Source organism: Pleurodeles waltl, chromosome 7 (genome assembly GCF_031143425.1).
Source record: "Pleurodeles waltl isolate 20211129_DDA chromosome 7, aPleWal1.hap1.20221129, whole genome shotgun sequence".
NCBI classification, from domain to species: Eukaryota; Metazoa; Chordata; class Amphibia; order Caudata; family Salamandridae; genus Pleurodeles; species Pleurodeles waltl.
This window is the reverse complement of record NC_090446.1, coordinates 1,054,856,380-1,054,876,499: the sequence shown is the minus strand read 5'-3', so window position 1 is coordinate 1,054,876,499 and position 20,120 is coordinate 1,054,856,380. Positions and strand designations below refer to the sequence as shown.

At 40.7% G+C, this 20,120-nt stretch overlaps 1 protein-coding gene across 1 annotated transcript in view; it reads right to left on the bottom strand.

Moving 5' to 3' along the window:
• ERN1 (endoplasmic reticulum to nucleus signaling 1) overlaps positions 1–20,120 on the bottom strand; it is a 371,447-nt gene that overhangs the window by 80,909 nt on the left and 270,418 nt on the right. The window contains exons 14-16 of the mRNA XM_069199936.1: positions 11,140–11,230; positions 10,450–10,639; positions 10,158–10,257 (exon numbers count right to left, since the gene is read on the bottom strand). Of these exons, the coding sequence (XP_069056037.1) occupies positions 10,158–10,257; positions 10,450–10,639; positions 11,140–11,230 (381 nt within the window). The remainder of the gene's footprint in view (positions 1–10,157; positions 10,258–10,449; positions 10,640–11,139; positions 11,231–20,120) is intronic.

Sequence of the window (20,120 nt, the reverse complement as noted above, 5' to 3'; positions counted from 1 at the left end):
TTGGCTTGTGGGCTTGCCTGTTAGAATCTGCTTGATTTCATTAGTGGAAGGCATGCATACGTCATGCTTTTTCCTGTGGATAGGCCTCCTCGAGCGCATCGACAAAGTACAGAAAACATGCGAGGCTCGCTGTTTTCTGTCGGCTCATCGACTACTTTTTCTCTGTTTTCCTAGCGCGATCTCGCTTGTTCCCAAAAGCAGCGGGTCTGCAAAGTATTTTTTTTTCGCCAGTAAAGACAGTGTTTTAATCCTTCACAAGAGTTACGAGTTTTCCCATTTTTCTTCAGTTTTCGCCAGTGCAGAGTATTTTCTCGCCATAGCAAGATAATTTTGAGGCTAGAAGACATCTAAGCCAAACACAACCTCCGAGAAACACAACCTGCGCAGTACAATTCTCACTACGTGCATATTTGCAACCTAAGTCTTATGACAATCACACTTGAAGGTACTGACATGTCTAGGTGTCTGCTGGACGTCTTTTAAATAATACGCAAGTGCTGGGATTTGAGTGAGACTCCTTAAACCCATGGCTGCTTTGCGTCAGCCCCCTTCAGCCATGGTTTTGAGCAGTGTCAATCATGCCTTGGATCAACCAATTGGAGTATTTCCGTATCACCATCATGCTAATGGCTGTAAAATGTATTAATCTGCCATTTAAGAAATCCTTCCATTACAATACATGAGATGAGGTGTATTGTTTTAATAAGCAATAGCAGGCAGCAGGGACTGTCTGCCATCTTGAAAAGGAGGCTTTCTTTATTAGTATCAATACATTTCCAGTGACAAACAAGTACTCAAAATATTTTTGTGTACTAAACAACGCTATATCAAAAGTGCAAACGCCTTCCTTTACTGAAAAAAAAAATGCTGGAAAAAATGTAGTCTGCTGACATATTTATCCAGATCATACTTCAAGTAATTGTTTTTTTCTTAAGTGGCTAGCGTTGCTTGTTTTCATAAAGCCATCTCTTATCTGTGCTCAGCTGTTGGTATGTATATGTAAGAGTTTAGCAACCTCCTGTGAAGCTGGAACTCAAGGAGAAAATACCTGTGTAATTTACATATCACAGGAGGTATGTGATTTCGTACTAAAAACATGTACGCAAATAAATTCTTTCTGTGACAAATGTACACAGTGTAGTCACAGAATACAGCAGTGCAAGTGCTTTTTCATTGGGTGGGAAGTGTGTGCGTCTGGTTGTATGGATGTGGGAATTGATGACTGTAAGAAAGGGTCAGCAATTGGATGGATGAGTAAGTAGATAAATGGGCGACTGAATGCAAGGTTAAATAATAGGCATGGGCAAGGATGGAGCAGTGATGTGTTGTCGCTATGTGTTGGTGTGTGGCGTTGTGTTCGGTAGATGTTTCATTGTTTTGTGTTGGTGTTCTAACATGTATTTTGTTGTTTTTTGTTCTATTTCGGGACTATTCATTTATGATGTGTTTTTCTTGTGCCACAATGTTTTCTTGCTTATGTGTTCTGCAGACGTTTTGTTTCTGTGTAGTTGCATTATGGTTTGTTGTGTTGGAGTGCTTTGTGCTACTGTGGTTTTGTGCTATTGGAATATGGAGTGGTTTTGTGTGGATGTGTTGCACGATACTGTTAAGTTCTCATGTTCTTTGGCATTTCTGTGCTAATGTATTTTGTTGTGTTTTGTGTAGTGTTATGGTGTTGTTCTTGTGGTGTTGTATTTTTTATTTGTATTTTATTTTGAGTTCCTCCTGTTGTGCAACCAGTATTTGTACACCACATTAATGCCAGGCCTATCGACTTTGCCAGTGTTTGTTTTATTGTGTCTCTTTGGAGCTGTCCATTCATGATGTCCATACAGTTTATTAGCTGAAGACTTCAGGCTCTCATGATAATGAGTGGCTATGGAGGTATGCAAAAGGAGTCATTTTACTTAAAGGTTGGGTCATTAACTCTCGGGTATGAGCAGATAGATGGCACAACTGTATCACATTCCTGAGCTGCTAAATATCCTATGACTAACTCCGGGAAAACAAAACTAAAATAAGTAACAAAGTAGTACTATGTTTTTTTTTAAATATAAATTGTGGAAACTTTACTCAGCTCCAGGGCCGAGGCAAACTCAAATTGTAAAGGATCATATTTCACTGGGGCCCAGTGTGCTATTTCCGTTATTTATTTAGATATCATATCACCCTAAATATATAGAAGTTTGGGAATATAAAAAGAAAAGGCATATTGTCGGCCCCATCCCACGTGGCCTCCAACATGCCAGACATGGTCCAGGTTAATGTATGGTCGGACAGCAGCTGCCCCTGCGTTTTTTAATAGGTGAGCGCAAAGCGCTCCGTCCCATGCTGTAATCTCTCTTTGGGCTCTAACCACGCCCATGTCACATCAGTCACTTTCATTGGTTCGTGGGCTTGCCTTTTAAAATCCGCTTGCTTTCATTTGTGAAAGGCATACATACGTCATGCCTTTTCCAGTGTTTAGCCACCTACACAGCACCGGTAAACTACTTAAAACATACGAGACTTGATATTTTCAGCATGGACTCCGGACTACTTTATCTGTTTATTTCCCACGCAGCGCAATCGCGCTGCATTTTTTCTTCTTTTAATTTGTGTGGCAAGAAAAGTCCGGTTAGAAGTTTACAACGCTAATAGCTCTAACTCGGGCAAATGTGAGACCCGTTGCATTGAAAATGCTTGTTTTATTTTGGGGTAGGGCCATGAGGGTCAAGGTAACTATACCACAACCCCTTGTACCTTATTGTTTTTTTTTTTTTTTTTTTTTTTTTTTTTACAGGACACAGAGTTCCTGAGTCCTCAAACTGACTGGCACAAAATGTCTGCTGATGTTGCAGCTTACCAATTAGATCTCTCACCCTGCCAAGATCTTACTAACTTTTACTTTTGAACCTTAATTTCTCAACAACAGCTGAACAAGTTTATACCAAATCACAAAAGCATGCTGAGGAATGATCTAGCTTTCTGCAAAATTTGGTGTAATTCTGTTCAACTGTTTCTTCTAAAATGGGTCTTAAAATTTATATAGGAAATTGGAAGAATGAAAACTCATTTAGGGACCCCCTGCTTTTTCAAACTCTGCTTAACCGATCAGCTCAAAACTTTGCAGGGAGGAGCAGCTGAGGCGTATTAACTTTTTTTTTTTTTTTGTTTAGTTTCACAAAGATTCATCAACAGGGGCCACCACTGTGTAACAGGGATGGATGGATGAATAGATTGATAGATAATCAGATTGTCAGACAGACCGGATGGTGCAGAATAGCAAGTTAAAGGAGGGCCCTGTATTAGAGCAAAGCAAGACCTGTAGCAGGTAAGCAACCTGAGGGAGAGAGAAGAAAAATCTGTGGAAATAGGATGCACACTGGGTATGGAGAAGTAGACACCCAAAAACAGTAGTAAGGCCAGTAAGCTGTTGAAGTACCAGACAGATATAGCCGGGAAAAATATAAAATCTTGGTGATTTAGTTTACAACTCATAAATGAAATCCCAACTCACTGAACAAGTGGCAAAGTCTGGTGTGTTAGTTTGCTTGGTTTTTAACAGTACCTCTCTGGTGCACAGCTACTAGGTACACTCATATTCTACATATAAAATATTGTTAGTGTTGTCCATAATAACCTCCATAATCTTTATTTTGAGAGAGGGAAAGAATGCTCTCATGGCCAGAAATATTGCTTGTAGTTCTAGAACACTGATATGAAAATATCGGTCCACAAGAGTCCACAATTCTGAAGCTAAAGACAGTAAATGTGTCATCACTACTCTAAAGAATCACATGGGATGGACATTTACGTGGAAGGGGCAGCCCCCTGGACAGGAAAAGAGGAATAAATATAAATACTTCTAAAGTAGTAGGGGATTAAACACACTGTCTGAACCCACTGAATGGCAAGTTGTTTTCACAAATATATTTAGTTAATGAAAAAACACAAATTAATAACAGAGGCAATCAAATCTAAGACCCTCTGATACCAATGACCTACAAACTGTTTTGTCACAACAAAGTTATTTAATCTCTGCCATGGATATACTCCTTTCTGGAGGACAGAAGACTAGACCCAGAAGTAGTCAGAATTGCTGTAGTGAACTGACGGCTGGGGCAAAATAAATAAATTAATTAATAAATAAAATAAATAAATAAATAAAATTAAAAAAATCGCTGAATGAAAAGAGTGTTGAACACCGAGGGAGGTCTGGATATAGCATCATCCTGGGATGGAGTTCTGATCAACCAACCACCAAGACACGGAGAAGGATACAAATGCGCTCTCTGGTAGCAAAAGTTACAACCACTGAGTAAAAGTTTTTTAGACAAATTGAGTACAAATGATATGTCTATTCACAATGTTCACAGGCAGCTAAATGTTGGAGAAATCTTCATTGTAGTGTAAAATTAAGCTATCCCGTTTTCAGTGTTGATGGTTTTGTAGATTTCAGCACTTTTTTCAGTGTTCAGGTTGGTTGATGTTGACAGCAGTGTTACTGTTCTCAATTTGAAATCAGTGATGATCACTGTTTTTTCAGCTGCCTAACCACCAAAATGGACACAACTGTGTTTGCCAGTGTTTCCGAAATATTTTGGTTTCTTTTAAGTGCTTGTTATAAAGCACATACTTAATTTAAAGGAGAAGTAATGCAGGTTATGTTATGGCTTCCTACTAACAGTGTGTCCAAATGACTTACGTTAGAGTTACTCTCAGAAAGTCTGTGTACTGCACTCTCAATTACACCTCATTACCCTCTCACATAAAATATTTTAATGAACAGATTCCTGGACCCAGCTAGGGGGAGTTATATGCTTGCTACTCACTGAATATTAAGACATTGTAGGGCCGGTCAACCCTGCCAAGGGTATAGTACCTTGTGAAACCTCTAACATTTTTAATTAAACCAGATGAATTTGTAGTCATATATTCTAAGGCATCTGAAACATGCTGCTTAAAACATGCTCCAACTGCTTTTCTGCACTCTGCCTGCCTACGTTAAGGTGGTGCTGCTATTGTGTGGACATTCATAGCTGCTAAGTGTCCCCATGACAAAGATTTCACTTAAGGTCAGGCCTGGCCTTTTAACAGACATCACACTATATTCTGGGACTTTAAATTTTACTGTTAACATAGAAACTACTTGCTCAAAAACCTCAGCAGTAAAGTCCAGTTAGGTAAAAAGCCAGGATTAGCTGAAGGTCACACATAGCAATGGGACATCTAGCAGCTATGACTTTTGTTGGTGTGTATAAAATCCAGTGTCATGTTTTCACCATGTTTCCTTGTGCATGGTTACAGCAGTCCTTTAACAGGCAAGAGTCACTATACCTTGGATTGAAAGTTTAAAGGCTGGGGTGCTTGGTAGGGGCCTGGCTATCAATACTGAATTGTTCGAAAAGGAGGCTGATGTATCAAAGGATTTTACTGATTATGTGCCTGTGGTTAAATTTGGGTATGAGTCAGCCATTTCTTCAATCAGTGAAAACATTAAACACTGCCAAAAGATCAAATATGATTGTAATATTCCCAGTCTCTACAATATATTACACAAGAGCAGACCTAAAACATGAGTCTAAACCCTCCACCTTTCATTCAAGCACACAAACCTGGAGGAAACAAAAGCAGAAGAAACAATATTTTAGTGACTTCTTTAAAAATATTAAAAAACTCAAGCAGAATAATCTGAGGCCAGTCTTTCTTGCTGCTACCTTGTATAACAAAACTACATTGTGCTGGCCCTTTCAGAAAGAAATAAAAATGACTCATCCCTCACTTTTCTTTCTTTGAATATCATTTTAGTCTGTGGTTGTGTAGGTGTTTATTACTGTTTATATGTTTACTCTGATGAGGGCAGGTTACTTTTTGGTGGGGTTTTATCAGTTATTATGGGTTTAAATCTAAAAACAGTATAGCCTATATCAATAGCACTTGGTATTCTGAAAGCAAGTTAGTATCCTATATGCAACTTCTCTAAAATGTGAGCTACAGTTAATAAATAATTCTGTATAGTCAAGAACTCAATAGGATAATAACATCCTAAAGCAGTTTATGCAATTCAACAAGAACTGGTTTGGTGTAACTTTGTTGAAAGTGTGCAAGCAAAACACCAGTCTATGGAAGACGAGGCAAAGCAAAACCAACCCCTATGATGCTCAGCAATGAAGGCTAGAAGGTGATATCTATCCATGGATAAAAAGAGATCAACTAAATACACTTTCTACAGGTGATTCAGCAAGTAAACTGTTAGTCTGCATGACAAACGGTAAAACGTAGGTAATAACTTATCTTTGTATGCTAGAGTCCATTTTACAATTGCCCACTACTGATTGTCTTAGCAAAGAATTTGTTAAACTGTAGGATGCATTCAGTTGTTCCTGTCTGAGGTTTGTGGTTTATCCCAAGAATGTATTAAATGTATTGCGCATGTTTATTTCACTTCTACATACATCATTCTTGAGCTGTCTTTTTTCTCAAAAATGCAGTTTTAAAAAAATGTAAACTTCTAAACCTGACCGCGAATCAAATGCCTCGCCTGTTTCCACATCCACATCTGTGTCTGTAATGACAATGAGTACTGTAGGAAATTCACCTTTTCTACGTCGTCACCTCATATTTTTCACCTTTTGCTGTACCCTATATTTTTTCTGGCTGTAGAACTCTGTGGACTTTACCCCTGCACACCAGTAGTACCGATCCTGTGCTCCCCTTTAAACATGGTCGAATTGGCATACTCCTAATTGGTATATTTAACTTGCCTATATATCCCTAGTATAAGGTACAAAATGTACCCAGGGCTTGGAAGTTAAGTGCCATTAATGGACTGCAGCACCTATTTTGCCAACCGCTATACAGGCAGTAAAAACATGGCTTTAGGTGTGCAATGCAGCCTCACTGTAACAGTACAAAACATGCACTTTGACATGTCAAAATAACCCCTTTTGAAAGGTAAAAACCTTCTTTCGAATTATAAGCAAGCCACCCAATGTCAGCATGTAGCCCACAAAATACAATGCATGGTATTTAAAGGTGGCACGTGTAGAAAATTAATATTTTCATGTTCCTACAGTGACAAGGCTCTAAAACAAGGCTCTAAAACCTATCTTCACTGGGTGTGCCTACCTGTCCTATGCAGAAAACCAGAGTATAGATTAAAATACTAATTCTGTATCTCAGGAATGAGACCAGCTAGAAAAATCATTAAACCACTATTTTAAATAGCTATTGAAAATGTAGTTCAGTGGTGAAGTCAGATTTTTAAATAAATTTTAAGGATAGATAACTTTTAGAAATTTCCCCTCTACCTGCCTCATAATTAGCCAGCTCTCAGTCTGTGCTCAGCCTCGAACTGGTGTGAAAAGGGTGTGAAATGCCTCCCAGAAGTAGTCAATAAGAGCATGAATAGGCAGGGATGACTCTTCTGAACTTCTCAAAATATACAGGGTGGGGACTTTGGGTATTCTTTTGTCACTACAGTATCAAATCCTGCGTGCCAGCTCGGTTGCGCCACATGTAACTCTTGGGGAACACTTAAAAGGAGAGAACAGAATGCTAAGACAATCTTGTGCATCCACTGTCTGGTTGCTGTAGGACCCTGCTTTTGTTTTACCAAGACTGCTGTCTGTGGCTTTGTTGTGGGTATGGTGCCTGCCTCAAACTAGATTTTAGTGTTAGATGTGGGATCAGCATAGTACCCACCCCCCAAGCCTCAGCGCCCATATTTAGTGTGGCCGAATACTTTTGTCATCGTGAAATGTCCTAAAGCATGGAATTTTGCCACTGTCTGCAGTAAGGCAAACAGGAACACCTGCAAAAGTGGGTAGGGTTACCTCTGGGGAACTTTCATTCCAATGGGTAGGGCCTGCCCAAGAGTGATTTCCACCCACTAGCTAGTGACAGGCATAAATGTGGCTCATACAGGCACCCACTTCAGAACACTTTCCAGACCTGCAGAAGATCAGATGAGTACTTGACCTGCTGTCTGTAACTTTGGAGTAGCGGACTTGCTCCCTCTTGTACCCAGGACAAGACTCCAAGGCTCAGCTGGCTCAGGAAGACAACAATCTGCAAGAGGCTGTATCCTGGAAGTACTGAGCTGGCAACTGGATCTGGACCTGACCCTGTTGTTGACCTCTGTCTGGCACCTTGTGAGTTTGAGTGCTTCCCTTGAGGTTCTGGGGTCCTGCAAGTGTACTCCTTTGTGTTGGTTGGGACTAAAAAGACTAAGTCAAAAGGTAAAATCTTTGACCAGGACAAATCCGGTTGGTCTCTCCTACTAGTTCTCCATCGCTGTTGGCCTCAAACTGCGACTAGATCCCACTGACCATCACAATTGCGTTGTGCTTTCTGGCCCTATTTCTACTTAAAACTTTAGACATTTGTATCTCAGATTCCCCTATTTGGACGTTTGTCATTTTGTGTCTGAAATTTTACTCTATTGTTCTATTTACGTTTGGCATTTTTTTTGTTTGGCATTCTGAATTTATTACTGCTTTGGTATTGCATAAATACTTTACACATTGCCCTAAATCTAGCCTGTTTATTCAGTGCCATAACTAACAGGGAATTGAGCTCAGGTTAATTTAGTGGCTTTTAGGGTTCACCCTAACACAAGGGTTGTGATTGTCCTCGAGGTGGGTACACAGTGGGACTGGCCTATAGGGAAAATCAGGCAGTGCCCATTGGGCTTGTCTGAAAGGTCAGTGTGTGGGCGATTATTGTAGCTGTTTGTGGGCCTATATTATGGTATGCTGAGCCTGTTTTACGAATTGATTTCCTTGATATTGCAACAAACATTGCCTGCCGCAAGCTCAAATCCATGCAGTCTTCAATACCTTGCAAAACAATTATACAGTGTGCTTTACAAGCTCAAAACTACCATAATTGGCAAACATGGTCCACTTATTTAGCTATCTAATTCACTAATGGGGGCCAAATATTTTGGTGCCCGGGCTTTTTTCTGCCCCAGTCTGACCTTGGGTGGGTAGTCATTTACTCCAAATAACCCAACTGTTTACAACTGCCAAAAGGTATTGTATTAAATACAGCATTATGCTGGTATTTCTACATGAGGTGACAGTATGGCTGTAGTATTATTTGGGGTTGCCACATATGCAGTGTAATTTCTCTTTTCTTATGCTTGGACCTTTCTTCTGATGAGTGCTTTCAAACCTCACCAACCAAACATTGGGCTCTCGTACAAAGCTTCTTTTTGCTCCCCTACGACCTGGGTTTAGGCTTTTTGACTACGAAATCAGCAAGACTTTACATTCAAGAAATAGGAGTAGTGAGGAGCAAACATACAGAACCCTAAAAGGAAGCAGGCTCAACCTACATAGGCACAGATGGATATGATGACATGCATGATTTTTCAGGGTCATTTGGTGGAAATGAAATTAATCCAAAAGCTGTGAGCTCTCTGGAGAGTTACTCAAGTATTGTTTAAAGCTCTATGACCGCTTGCGAAGAGTTAATGTCTCGAATACTGAAGTACTGAAGCTAGATGCTTTATCTTGAGGTCATAAAAATATACAGGGAGGCCTGTAGAATGCCCTCTGTGAAATATTGGTGAGTGTCCCTCAAAATGAGGTGTAGCCTACATATTAATACAAAGGTTCAGCAAACAATGCTGTTGTGCCCCTCAACATCTTCATAGCCATATCTGCTGAGAAGGAAGACGATCGCCATATGTACAATTTAATCTTTTTTTCCCCACTACATCTAAAAGTAACTGCTTTGTAGAAAGGGCAGTATTATTGCAGCAGAGTGAGCACAGATTGTGACTAAATGCACAGTGTCCAGAGCCATGTGACTTGGAAGTGTCAGCAACAGCACCAAGACAAATGCGTGTAGCTTGTGACAAGTCATCCAAGCTCACTCATGAAAACATGACGCAAGAAAATGTGAGACTCAAAATGAAACCTCTATATGAATACCAATAGGCTTAGCAGACGAGTACATAGTACATTCTACAATGGTTAACTATTTTTTTTGTTATGCCTTTTACTTAAATTGATGAAGGTGGCTTAGTGCCACAGTCACACTCTAGCTCCCCCTTACACACACTTTCACAAAGCAGGAAATAAGTGGACTACCAAAGCAGAGTGACTATAGCCAATGTAACTAAACATGCAGAGGTTAATGAAAAAATAATGTAGACAGGTGCTCACCTATATTGAGAGAATGCAAATAAGCAAGTCCGGACATCGTCTGCTGCAGTAACTCTATGGGTTCCAACCCATGACGATTAAAGTTCTTAAGTTCAACATACTAAAACACAAGGAAAGAAACACATAGTTAACTTATTGTTAAACAATGTGAAATAGGTAAATCATCTTTTGATGAAAATACTAGGTTGGGTTAGAGAGACAGGTCCCAGAGTAAAAAAACCTTCAACAAAATCAATCAACAGGCGGGCAAAAGATGATTGCTGAAGATGGAATACATCGTTTTCGCTCCTACCTCCTGCAAAGTGGCAGCACATAGCTCTATGGCAATATACTGGAACTGCCGGTCTTTTTCGGTGCAGAAATACCGAATAACATTTGGGTATTCATCAGACTCCCGGAGCAGCTGCACTTCCCGATCTGCAAAACTAAAGCATTCTGGGAGAATTCTTTTCACTGCAACATCTCGATTATCAAACCGACCCCTAAGGAGACCGAAATAAAAAAAAGTTATTGTTACTAAGTAGTCAGACAATCAAAATATGTCCCAGAGCATGCTACAGGTTCTGGAAGTGGACATCAAACACTTCCTTCTTTCCCAGAAATGAAAAGAAGAAGCCAGTAGGTACAAGGGCTGCAGAAAGTGCAGGGAAAGCATTAGGCTAAAGAAGTAATATTTTGGCAGGATCAAGAGGAGTCTCATTTTTCCCTGTCATGTTTCGTGTGTCAGTTTACATTTCAACACCTGGGAAGTTACACATTTTATGGTATTAACAGGCTTCAAATGTTAGTGCAAGGATCAGTTATACAACAGGATGACATAAGCATCAGCATGTCTAGGCTAAAAGTAGACTATAGCTGCATTGTCAAAACAATAAATGATGCGATTGGTGGTAGTAATGCATAACAAAGTGGATGGCGTAAATTACACACATTTCAATGGTCCCAACAGTTAATTCCACTGTAAGTGTTTATATGAGCTTACCTGTATACTATAGTGCCCTCAGCTCCATGTCCGATCATATCTTTGGGATTAAATGATATCTTTCCAATTTTCACAATATTCTGGTCTTCGTCTGAATGAAATATTACAACAAGAGACCATAAAATGAGTGCACAGCTTGAAGGAGTCAGATTGAAATTTAAAAGTTTGGCTATTACAGTGGTAAAACTTATAACAGAAAATGGAAAACACATTTTGTAACGTCCACTCAATGCCCTCGGAGTACACTTGGTATTGTTTACCACAACATCCATTCAAATACTTATTCTCAGCTTGAACTAGCAGCTATTGTGCTGACAGCTGCTTCCAGTATACAAGCATGCTAACCGGTTCTGATATCATTCATGGGCTGTTTCGTGATCAGTGGCCCCTTTCAAGGAAAGCATATAAACAAATTTCAGTTAACAATTGTGTACTCTCAACTATTCAGTTCTAAAACACATTGTCTTGACATCCTCTGTAAAGGGAGCCAAAAACGCACAATATTTAACCATGAATAGAAAGTTAGTAGAAACAAATGAATAAAATATTATTTACATATACTATTTAAACTGATTGCTAATGGTTAATGAAGCCTTAAAAGCAATTTTGTAAAAATACTGGTGAAACCGTTTTATTTACTACGATTAAGTCAATGCTAAAATATAATGCTTCCTTCCAGATAAATGTCAATACTTCATTGTCAATAATTATTACCCAGTGAAAACACTAAACCAAAGCTTCTCAAACTTTTAAGAACCACAACCCAGATTTCAGAACAACAAATGTTCGCGACTCACCTAACTTTAATAGACATGAGGTGGATGATTTTTTAATGTAACTAAAGCATTGTGTCGTAGTGCACTGTCATTTACAAACAGCACATTTTCTATTGTAATGGACACAAAATTTGCACAGGCATTGTTTTACCGAGATCTCCATATTGCACACAAATAATGTGTAGAACTTTTCAGTGAATATTTATCATTTGTGCAACATCAAGTAAAATAAGTTGATTTGTTTTGATCCCATTAAACCCTCAGGTGAGCGTATCAGCTAATGGCCGAAACACCCCCACCAGACCCCTCCGCCACCCCCCCACACCCTCTGTGGGGGCCACATCCATTGACAGACACCAGGGACATCAGCAAACCGTGGGGCGTGCTGATGTCACTGTTTTTCCCCACTAGACGATCAAGGAGCAGGAAAGCATTCTCTCCTTACACCGTTGGGGAAAAAAGTCCAAACCAGTCTCCCGATGCCAGGAAGGCATTGATGGAAAGGGGTGTGTCTCCCCTTTCCATTGATGCCTTCCTGGCACGGTTTCCTGCCATTGGATCATGGTGCAGCCAGGAAATGGTACTAGGCTATTAGGGATTGTTTGGGGGAGGGGGTGGGGAGAGGGGGTCAGCCCTTGTATAAGTGGGCTGTCCCCCACATCGGGGGGGACATAATTTTTAATAAAAAGAAAGTGTCCCACCCCTTAAACAAGAAAATAATAATAATAAGAATGGCTAGTTGGCCCTCCTGACAGAGGGCATAATTTATTTTTTTAATACATTTGTGTTTCACCTTCACGATCGGCACCCAGGGAAATCACAGGTATTTAAAAAAAAAAAAAAAAAAGTGATTGAGAGGGAGGTATTGATTATATACCACTTTGTTCTATAAATGTGTGGTTTTCCTAGAGACAGCAATCGGCCCACAGGGAAACCACACCTATATAATAAAAATAAACAAGTGATAAAACCTGTAGGTTGCCCTCCCACGTTAGGGGTCACAGGGAAGATTGTTTGAGAGCTTGTCCAACCACTCCTTCACAAAGGTTATAGCCTTTATGTGGCCAATTTCTATACAGGAGTAGAGCTGTTCAGTGAGCTCTGTAAAGCTAGCACTGTGGCCTGTTGTACAGTTCATTGTAACCACAAAGGATTACCGCAGGAGCTTGTTTGCAAGAAGCTCCAGAAATTCCAGAGTACTGCGTTGCATTCCAACTAACTGCTTACAGTCAAGTTCTGACAGGCGTGATGTATATGTGCTCACTACAATTCATGATGAGAGCAGTTCCCCCATCACGGTTTGGGGTCAGAAGGCCTAAGTCCACAAGCCCACCTGTATACTTGATTACAATAAGTACATGGGCGGAGTGGACAAGAATGACCAGGTTCTTAAACTATACAATGTGTGTCGTAAAATTCACACTTTGTACAATAAACTGTTGAGTCACCCAATATAGATGGCAACATACAATGAGTATGTTGTTTATTTTCAGACAACCACAGGAAGACTCATGCTTTCCTTGATTTCCAATTGTCTGTGACTGAAAGCATCACTGCTGCTATAGAAGCAGCAGTCTTTACTTCATGTTCTGGAGAATGTGGCAAGGCTGCAGGAGCGACACTTTGCTGATCGCATTCCTAAAACACCCAAAAAGGATTGCCCATGTTTGTTGCTGTAAAGTCTGCTCGAAGCATGGAAAGCAGCAGGAGAGTCAGAATTTCTGTCCCCAGTGCCCATCTCAGCCAGGCCTGTGTTTCCCTACTTACTTTACATTGTATCACACTAAAGCAAAGTTCTGGGAAATCGACTGAGGTAGAGCTGCCGCTGGGTAAACCTTTCAGTGGCTGTGCATGGATACCCAGCATCCATGGGCTACTGCTTCTTTAGACAAGCAGCCACAGAATTTTAGTTCATCTACTTCAGGAAATCATGTACTTCCTTATAGGCTGCTTGACACCTTTATCTGCCATCAGAACATGGTATGTGTTCTGTCCGATAAACATGCATTATAGTCCCCACACTGCACATACTAGTAGACAGAACATATGCCACATTATCACAGAGTACTCTGTGTGGCAAAAACTTAAAGACGTGACTGAATTTTGAAGTGCTCGTTAGGGAACTTTTGTATGCTACACAAGGACAACCCTGATCACCAAGGAGAACCAAAATATGTGTAAAAATTAAACAAATGTCCTGTGGAACATATTCACCAAGATTTCTACTTGTTTAAAAGTGGGCAAACTCAATTTGTAGCCTCACTTTCAAAGCAAAAGTACAAGTGGTGGTAAATGAGATACACAGTATTTTCAATCATGTCTGCCTTAGTTTCAACGGTAGATATGTTCACTAAGTTCGAGAAATAAGTGTTGATGGAGGACACATGAAAGACATGTTTTCTTGAGCTTCAAGTAGCTAATGGTGGAAGGCATTAGTATAGGTTCACTTGGCAATTATACAGGATTAGTCAGGACTCTGATGAGGACAGACATGAACGGGTAAGAAAAGCTTACAGCAGGTGTGCTTTCCCAGGAATATTGCATAGGTCAAAGGCAGATAGTGAAGGCAGTACAGATGCACATCATTCACACCTATCGATTCAAACCCATTGATGCCACACTGGCACTGAAGGACAATGACACGTATAGGTCAGTGTTTGACTTGCTTGCCATGTTCATCCCCTGTCAGAACTTAGATGTTCAATTTGCTGTATGATAAGTGCATTACAGTCAAAGCATTATACATAACAGTGGCTGGGACATATGCTACGTTCTCACAGACTACCCTGTGTGCCAAACACTACCATTCTTCATAGTTTATGACGTTCTCTTTAGGGAACTTCCAGAAAATTCCCCAGCATGTCTGCCTTGGTTTCAAAGGTAGATATGTTCGCTCAGTTCGAGGGAGAGGCCTCAAAAGACATACTCGGAAACCCCCAACTTGCATCCACAAACTGGAAGGAGTTGGATTTAGCACAGTAAGTGTGCTAATGGCGCATGAAAAACATGTCTTCCCGAGCCTCATGTGGCCATCATGAGCGCCATTAGTAAAGGTTCCTTACTCACGTTTTCGGTAATGTTCAGGAAGAAGGAAGTGGTTACTTGACAGGTGGTAAAATGTAGTCAAATGTATTTTCTGCCCTGTGGTGTATGAATGTGATAGGCCCTTGTCTGGCGGCAGTAAGTTGATGTGAGTGCAGTGATTGGTTGGACTGGGCCTGTGGCCGGAGGTATGAAAGTGCTGTGCATGAATGGCTTGTGAATAGACCATAAAGCGGTTGGTGCCATGAAGTGGCTTTAAGGCTCACCTTCAGAAGGCTTGGTTTCAATATTCAGATACTCTGAGTATTCATGCTTTGAAACCATAATTTCTGGAGGTGCTAAAACCAACCAGTGTGAGTGGTGAATTAACTAACATACTAGTACCAGGGGAGCCCAAGTGTGCAGGACTTGCGCCAGTTTTCCTTCCCTCTGAATCCCCTTAAAATCACAATCCTGTAGTTTGCATCACATAAATGCAAGGAAATAGTGTTTGTATTCAATGTTTCACCTTGTAGGGTATTATGGGTAAAAATACTTTGGGGAATCCACACAAGCCACCACTCCGTGGACTCCCCTGGGTGTCTAGTTTTCAGAAATGTCTTGGTTTGGTAGGTTTCCCTAAATGGTTCCAGATGCCAGGCTATTGGTACACTTAGTTAACATTATCACCGGAGTAAGTTTTGAGCCCTTCCCTGTTACAGGCACTTGGCCTACCTACACAAGTGAGGTGCCATTTGTATTGGGAGACTTGGGGGAATGCTGGGTGGAAGGATGTCTGTAGCTCCCCTCAGATTCCAGAACTTTGCATCACTGAAATGTGAGGAAAATGTGTTTGCAAAGGATTCTGGCTGAGGGCCCCACGTGTCACCCCATTCTGGATTCCCCTACGTGTCTAGGTTTCCCTAGTTGCTGGCAGAGCTAGAGGCCAAAATCCACAGCTAGGCAACGAGTCCGTTTTTAGTGGAAAAATGTAATGTGTCTACGTTGCATTTTGTTGGGTTTCCCGTCGCGGGCACTAGGCCTATGCACACAAGTGATGAACCATTTTTAATCGGGACACTCGGAGGAACACAGGCTAGAAGAATAAGTGTTATTGCCAATTGTGTTTCTTCACATTTCTGCCTTCCAAATGCAAGATAGTGTGTAAGAAAGAAGTCATTTTGAGAAATGCCCTGTAATTCACATGCTAGTATGGGTATCCCCAAATTCAGAAATGTGCAAATAACCACTGCTTCTAATTCCATATCTTGTGCCCATTTCGAAAATACATAGGTTTCCTTGATACCTCTTTTTCACTCTTTATATTTTTTTACCAAAAGAATTGCTGTATACCCGGTATACAATGAGAACCAATTTGCAAGGTGCAGCTCATTTATTGGCTCTCGGAACCTTTGGTTAGTGACGAACCTACCAGCCCTATATATCCCCGCACCCAGAAGGGTCCAGCAGATGTAATGGTATATTGCTTTCAAAAATCTGCCATAGCTGGAAAACGTTACAGACGAAAACACAGACAGAAATGGCTGGGTTTTTTTCAACTCAATTTCAATATTTTTTTTATTTCAACTATCACTTTCTGTAGGAAAACCTTGACACATCTACACAAATGACCCCTTGCTGAATTCCGAATTTTGACTACTTTTCAGAAATGTTTAGCTGTCCGGGATTCCCCATTGATTTCACAACCATTTATGTCACTAACTAGAAGGAGGCTGAAAGCACACAAAATGGTAAAATGGGGTATGTCCCCGTAAAATGCCAGAGGTGTTGAAAAATGTGTTTTTCTGATTCAAGTCTGCCTGTACCTGGAAGCTGGAAAGATGGTTATTTTATCACCGCAAACCCTTCACTGATTCCATTTGCAGAGAAAAAACAGATGCTTTTTTCTGCAGCCCTTTTTTCCTATTTTTCCCCAAAAAACACAAATTTTAGCTGAATTTCTCAGTCTCCTCCAAGGGAACTCACAAATTCTGGGTACCTTTTGAACGGCCAAGTAGGTTGCAAAATAAAAACATACATTTGGCATGGAGAGCTTATGTTGACAAAAGATTATGTGGGCCTAAGTGCGAAGTACCCCAAACAGCCAAAAAACGGCTCTGTACTGGTGAGGTGGGGATGGGGATGGGAGGGGCTCTAGGTGAGAGGCCCACAGCTAAGGGGCTAAAATCTTAGCCTCCATCACACTTCAGTATTACCTAAACAGGTGCCTAATTTTTGCTTTCTTAACTGCTGAATGTGTTACATTGTGTTGTGTGTTACAAAAAAGACATCCTACGGCTTTTTATCTCTTTCCTGTACCCCAGCAATATTGTCACATAATTCACTTTCACTTTCTTGAATTGACTACAAAACGAGACAAGTTTGCAAGCAGCAATTCTCAAGTTTAAAAAAACACAGCAATTTGTCAGAATACACAGCCTGTAATTTGACTTCTGTCTTTAAAGCACAGCAAATTTGACAAGATAAATGCAGAATTTCAAGGTATCTATATTTATTGCTTGGACTTTTACAATGCACCAAAAATCAACTGGCAACCTGAACCCCAGTTTGGGAAAAACTGGTCTAAACATTTCATCAATCGGCTTAGAAACAGATAGCAACAGATTTGGGAGTTTTACTGTTCAAATCAAAATATACTGTATACCATATCCAATAATTGAATTGAAATATGTTTTATACAGGTTAAATTGTGTATATATATATATATATATATATATATATATATATATATATATGCAAAAAACAAAGGAGAACTCTGGGAAGTTCCCAATTTTAGGTGGAGAGCTGCTCTAATAAGGAGCACCCTGCAACACCAGCGACACTCTAGATTTGCTCACCTCAAATGTCTGCTTATCTAGCAAAGTCTTTAAGCATAGGATTAGCACAGTGCTATCCTTGCCGAGCTAGATAGTGACAAAGTCTTTTGCCATTTGTACAGCAAAATCTTTAAGCATAGGATTGACATAGTGTCATCCTTGCCGAGCTGTAAAATGACAAAAGCCATTTACCACTCCAGGCACAGTATTACAGCTTTGGACTGGTCAAATACCATCCAAGCCAATCTGGAATGAGTAAAGCAACCCCTGACACGTGTTTCGCTCTCAGAGCTCTTCAGAGGAGTATAGCTTTGTCCAGACACAAGGGAGCACCCAGTATAAGTCAAACCAAAACCCTTTCAGGGATAGAGCGCCGCATAAATTATGCAAAAAACAAAGGAGAACTCTGGGAAGTTCCCAATTTTAGGTGGAGAGCTGCTCTAATAAGGAGCACCCTGCAACACCAGCGACACTCTAGATTTGCTCACCTCAAATGTCTGCTTATCTAGCAAAGTCTTTAAGCATAGGATTAGCACAGTGCTATCCTTGCCGAGCTAGATAGTGACAAAGTCTTTTGCCATTTGTACAGCAAAATCTTTAAGCATAGGATTGACATAGTGTCATCCTTGCCGAGCTGTAAAATGACAAAAGCCATTTACCACTCCAGGCACAGTATTACAGCTTTGGACTGGTCAAATACCATCCAAGCCAACCTGGAACGAGTAAAGCAACCCCTGACACGTGTTTCGCTCTCATTAGAGCTCTTCAGAGGAGTATAGCTTTGTCCAGACACAAGGGAGCACCCAGTATAAGTCAAACCAAAACCCTTTCAGGGATAGAGCGCCGCATAAATTATGCAAAAAACAAAGGAGAACTCTGGGAAGTTCCCAATTTTAGGTGGAGAGCTGCTCTAATAAGGAGCACCCTGCAACACCAGCGACACTCTAGATTTGCTCACCTCAAATGTCTGCTTATCTAGCAAAGTCTTTAAGCATAGGATTAGCACAGTGCTATCCTTGCCGAGCTAGATAGTGACAGGCTTTTGCCATTTGTACAGCAAAATCTTTAAGCATAGGATTGACATAGTGTCATCCTTGCCGAGCTGTAAAATGACAAAAGCCATTCCCAGAGTTCTCCTTTGTTTTTTGCATAATTTATGCGGCGCTCTATCCCTGAAAGGGTTTTGGTTTGACTTATACTGGGTGCTCCCTTGTGTCTGGACAAAGCTATACTCCTCTGAAGAGCTCTAATGAGAGCGAAACACGTGTCAGGGGTTGCTTTACTCATTCCAGGTTGGCTTGGATGGTATTTGACCAGTCCAAAGCTGTAATACTGTGCCTGGAGTGGTAAATGGCTTTTGTCATTTTACAGCTCGGCAAGGATGACACTATGTCAATCCTATGCTTAAAGATTTTGCTGTACAAATGGCAAAAGACTTTGTCACTATCTAGCTCGGCAAGGATAGCACTGTGCTAATCCTATGCTTAAAGACTTTGCTAGATAAGCAGACATTTGAGGTGAGCAAATCTAGAGTGTCGCTGGTGTTGCAGGGTGCTCCTTATTAGAGCAGCTCTCCACCTAAAATTGGGAACTTCCCAGAGTTCTCCTTTGTTTTTTGCATAATTTATGCGGCGCTCTATCCCTGAAAGGGTTTTGTTTGACTTATACTGGGTGCTCCCTTGTGGCTGGACAAAGCTATACTCCTCAGAAGAGCTCTAATGAGAGCGAAACACGTGTCAGGGGTTGCTTTACTCATTCCAGGTTGGCTTGGATGGTATTTGACCAGTCCAAAGCTGTAATACTGTGCCTGGAGTGGTAAATGGCTTTTGTCATTTTACAGCTCGGCAAGGATGACACTATGTCAATCCTATGCTTAAAGATTTTGCTGTACAAATGGCAAAAGACTTTGTCACTATCTAGCTCGGCAAGGATAGCACTGTGCTAATCCTATGCTTAAAGACTTTGCTAGATAAGCAGACATTTGAGGTGAGCAAATCTAGAGTGTCGCTGGTGTTGCAGGGTGCTCCTTATTAGAGCAGCTCTCCACCTAAAATTGGGAACTTCCCAGAGTTCTCCTTTGTTTTTTGCATAATTTATGCGGCGCTCTATCCCTGAAAGGGTTTTGGTTTGATATATATATATATATATATATATATATATATATGGAAAATGTCACTTACCCAGTGTACATCTGTTTGTGGCATGAGACACTGCAGATTCACATGCTGTGCATTATCCTGCCATCTAGTGTTGGGCTCGGAGTGTTACAAGTTGTTTTTCTTCGAAGAAGTCTTTTCGAGTCACGAGGCCGAGGGACTCCTCCCTTTCGGCTACATTGCGCATGGGC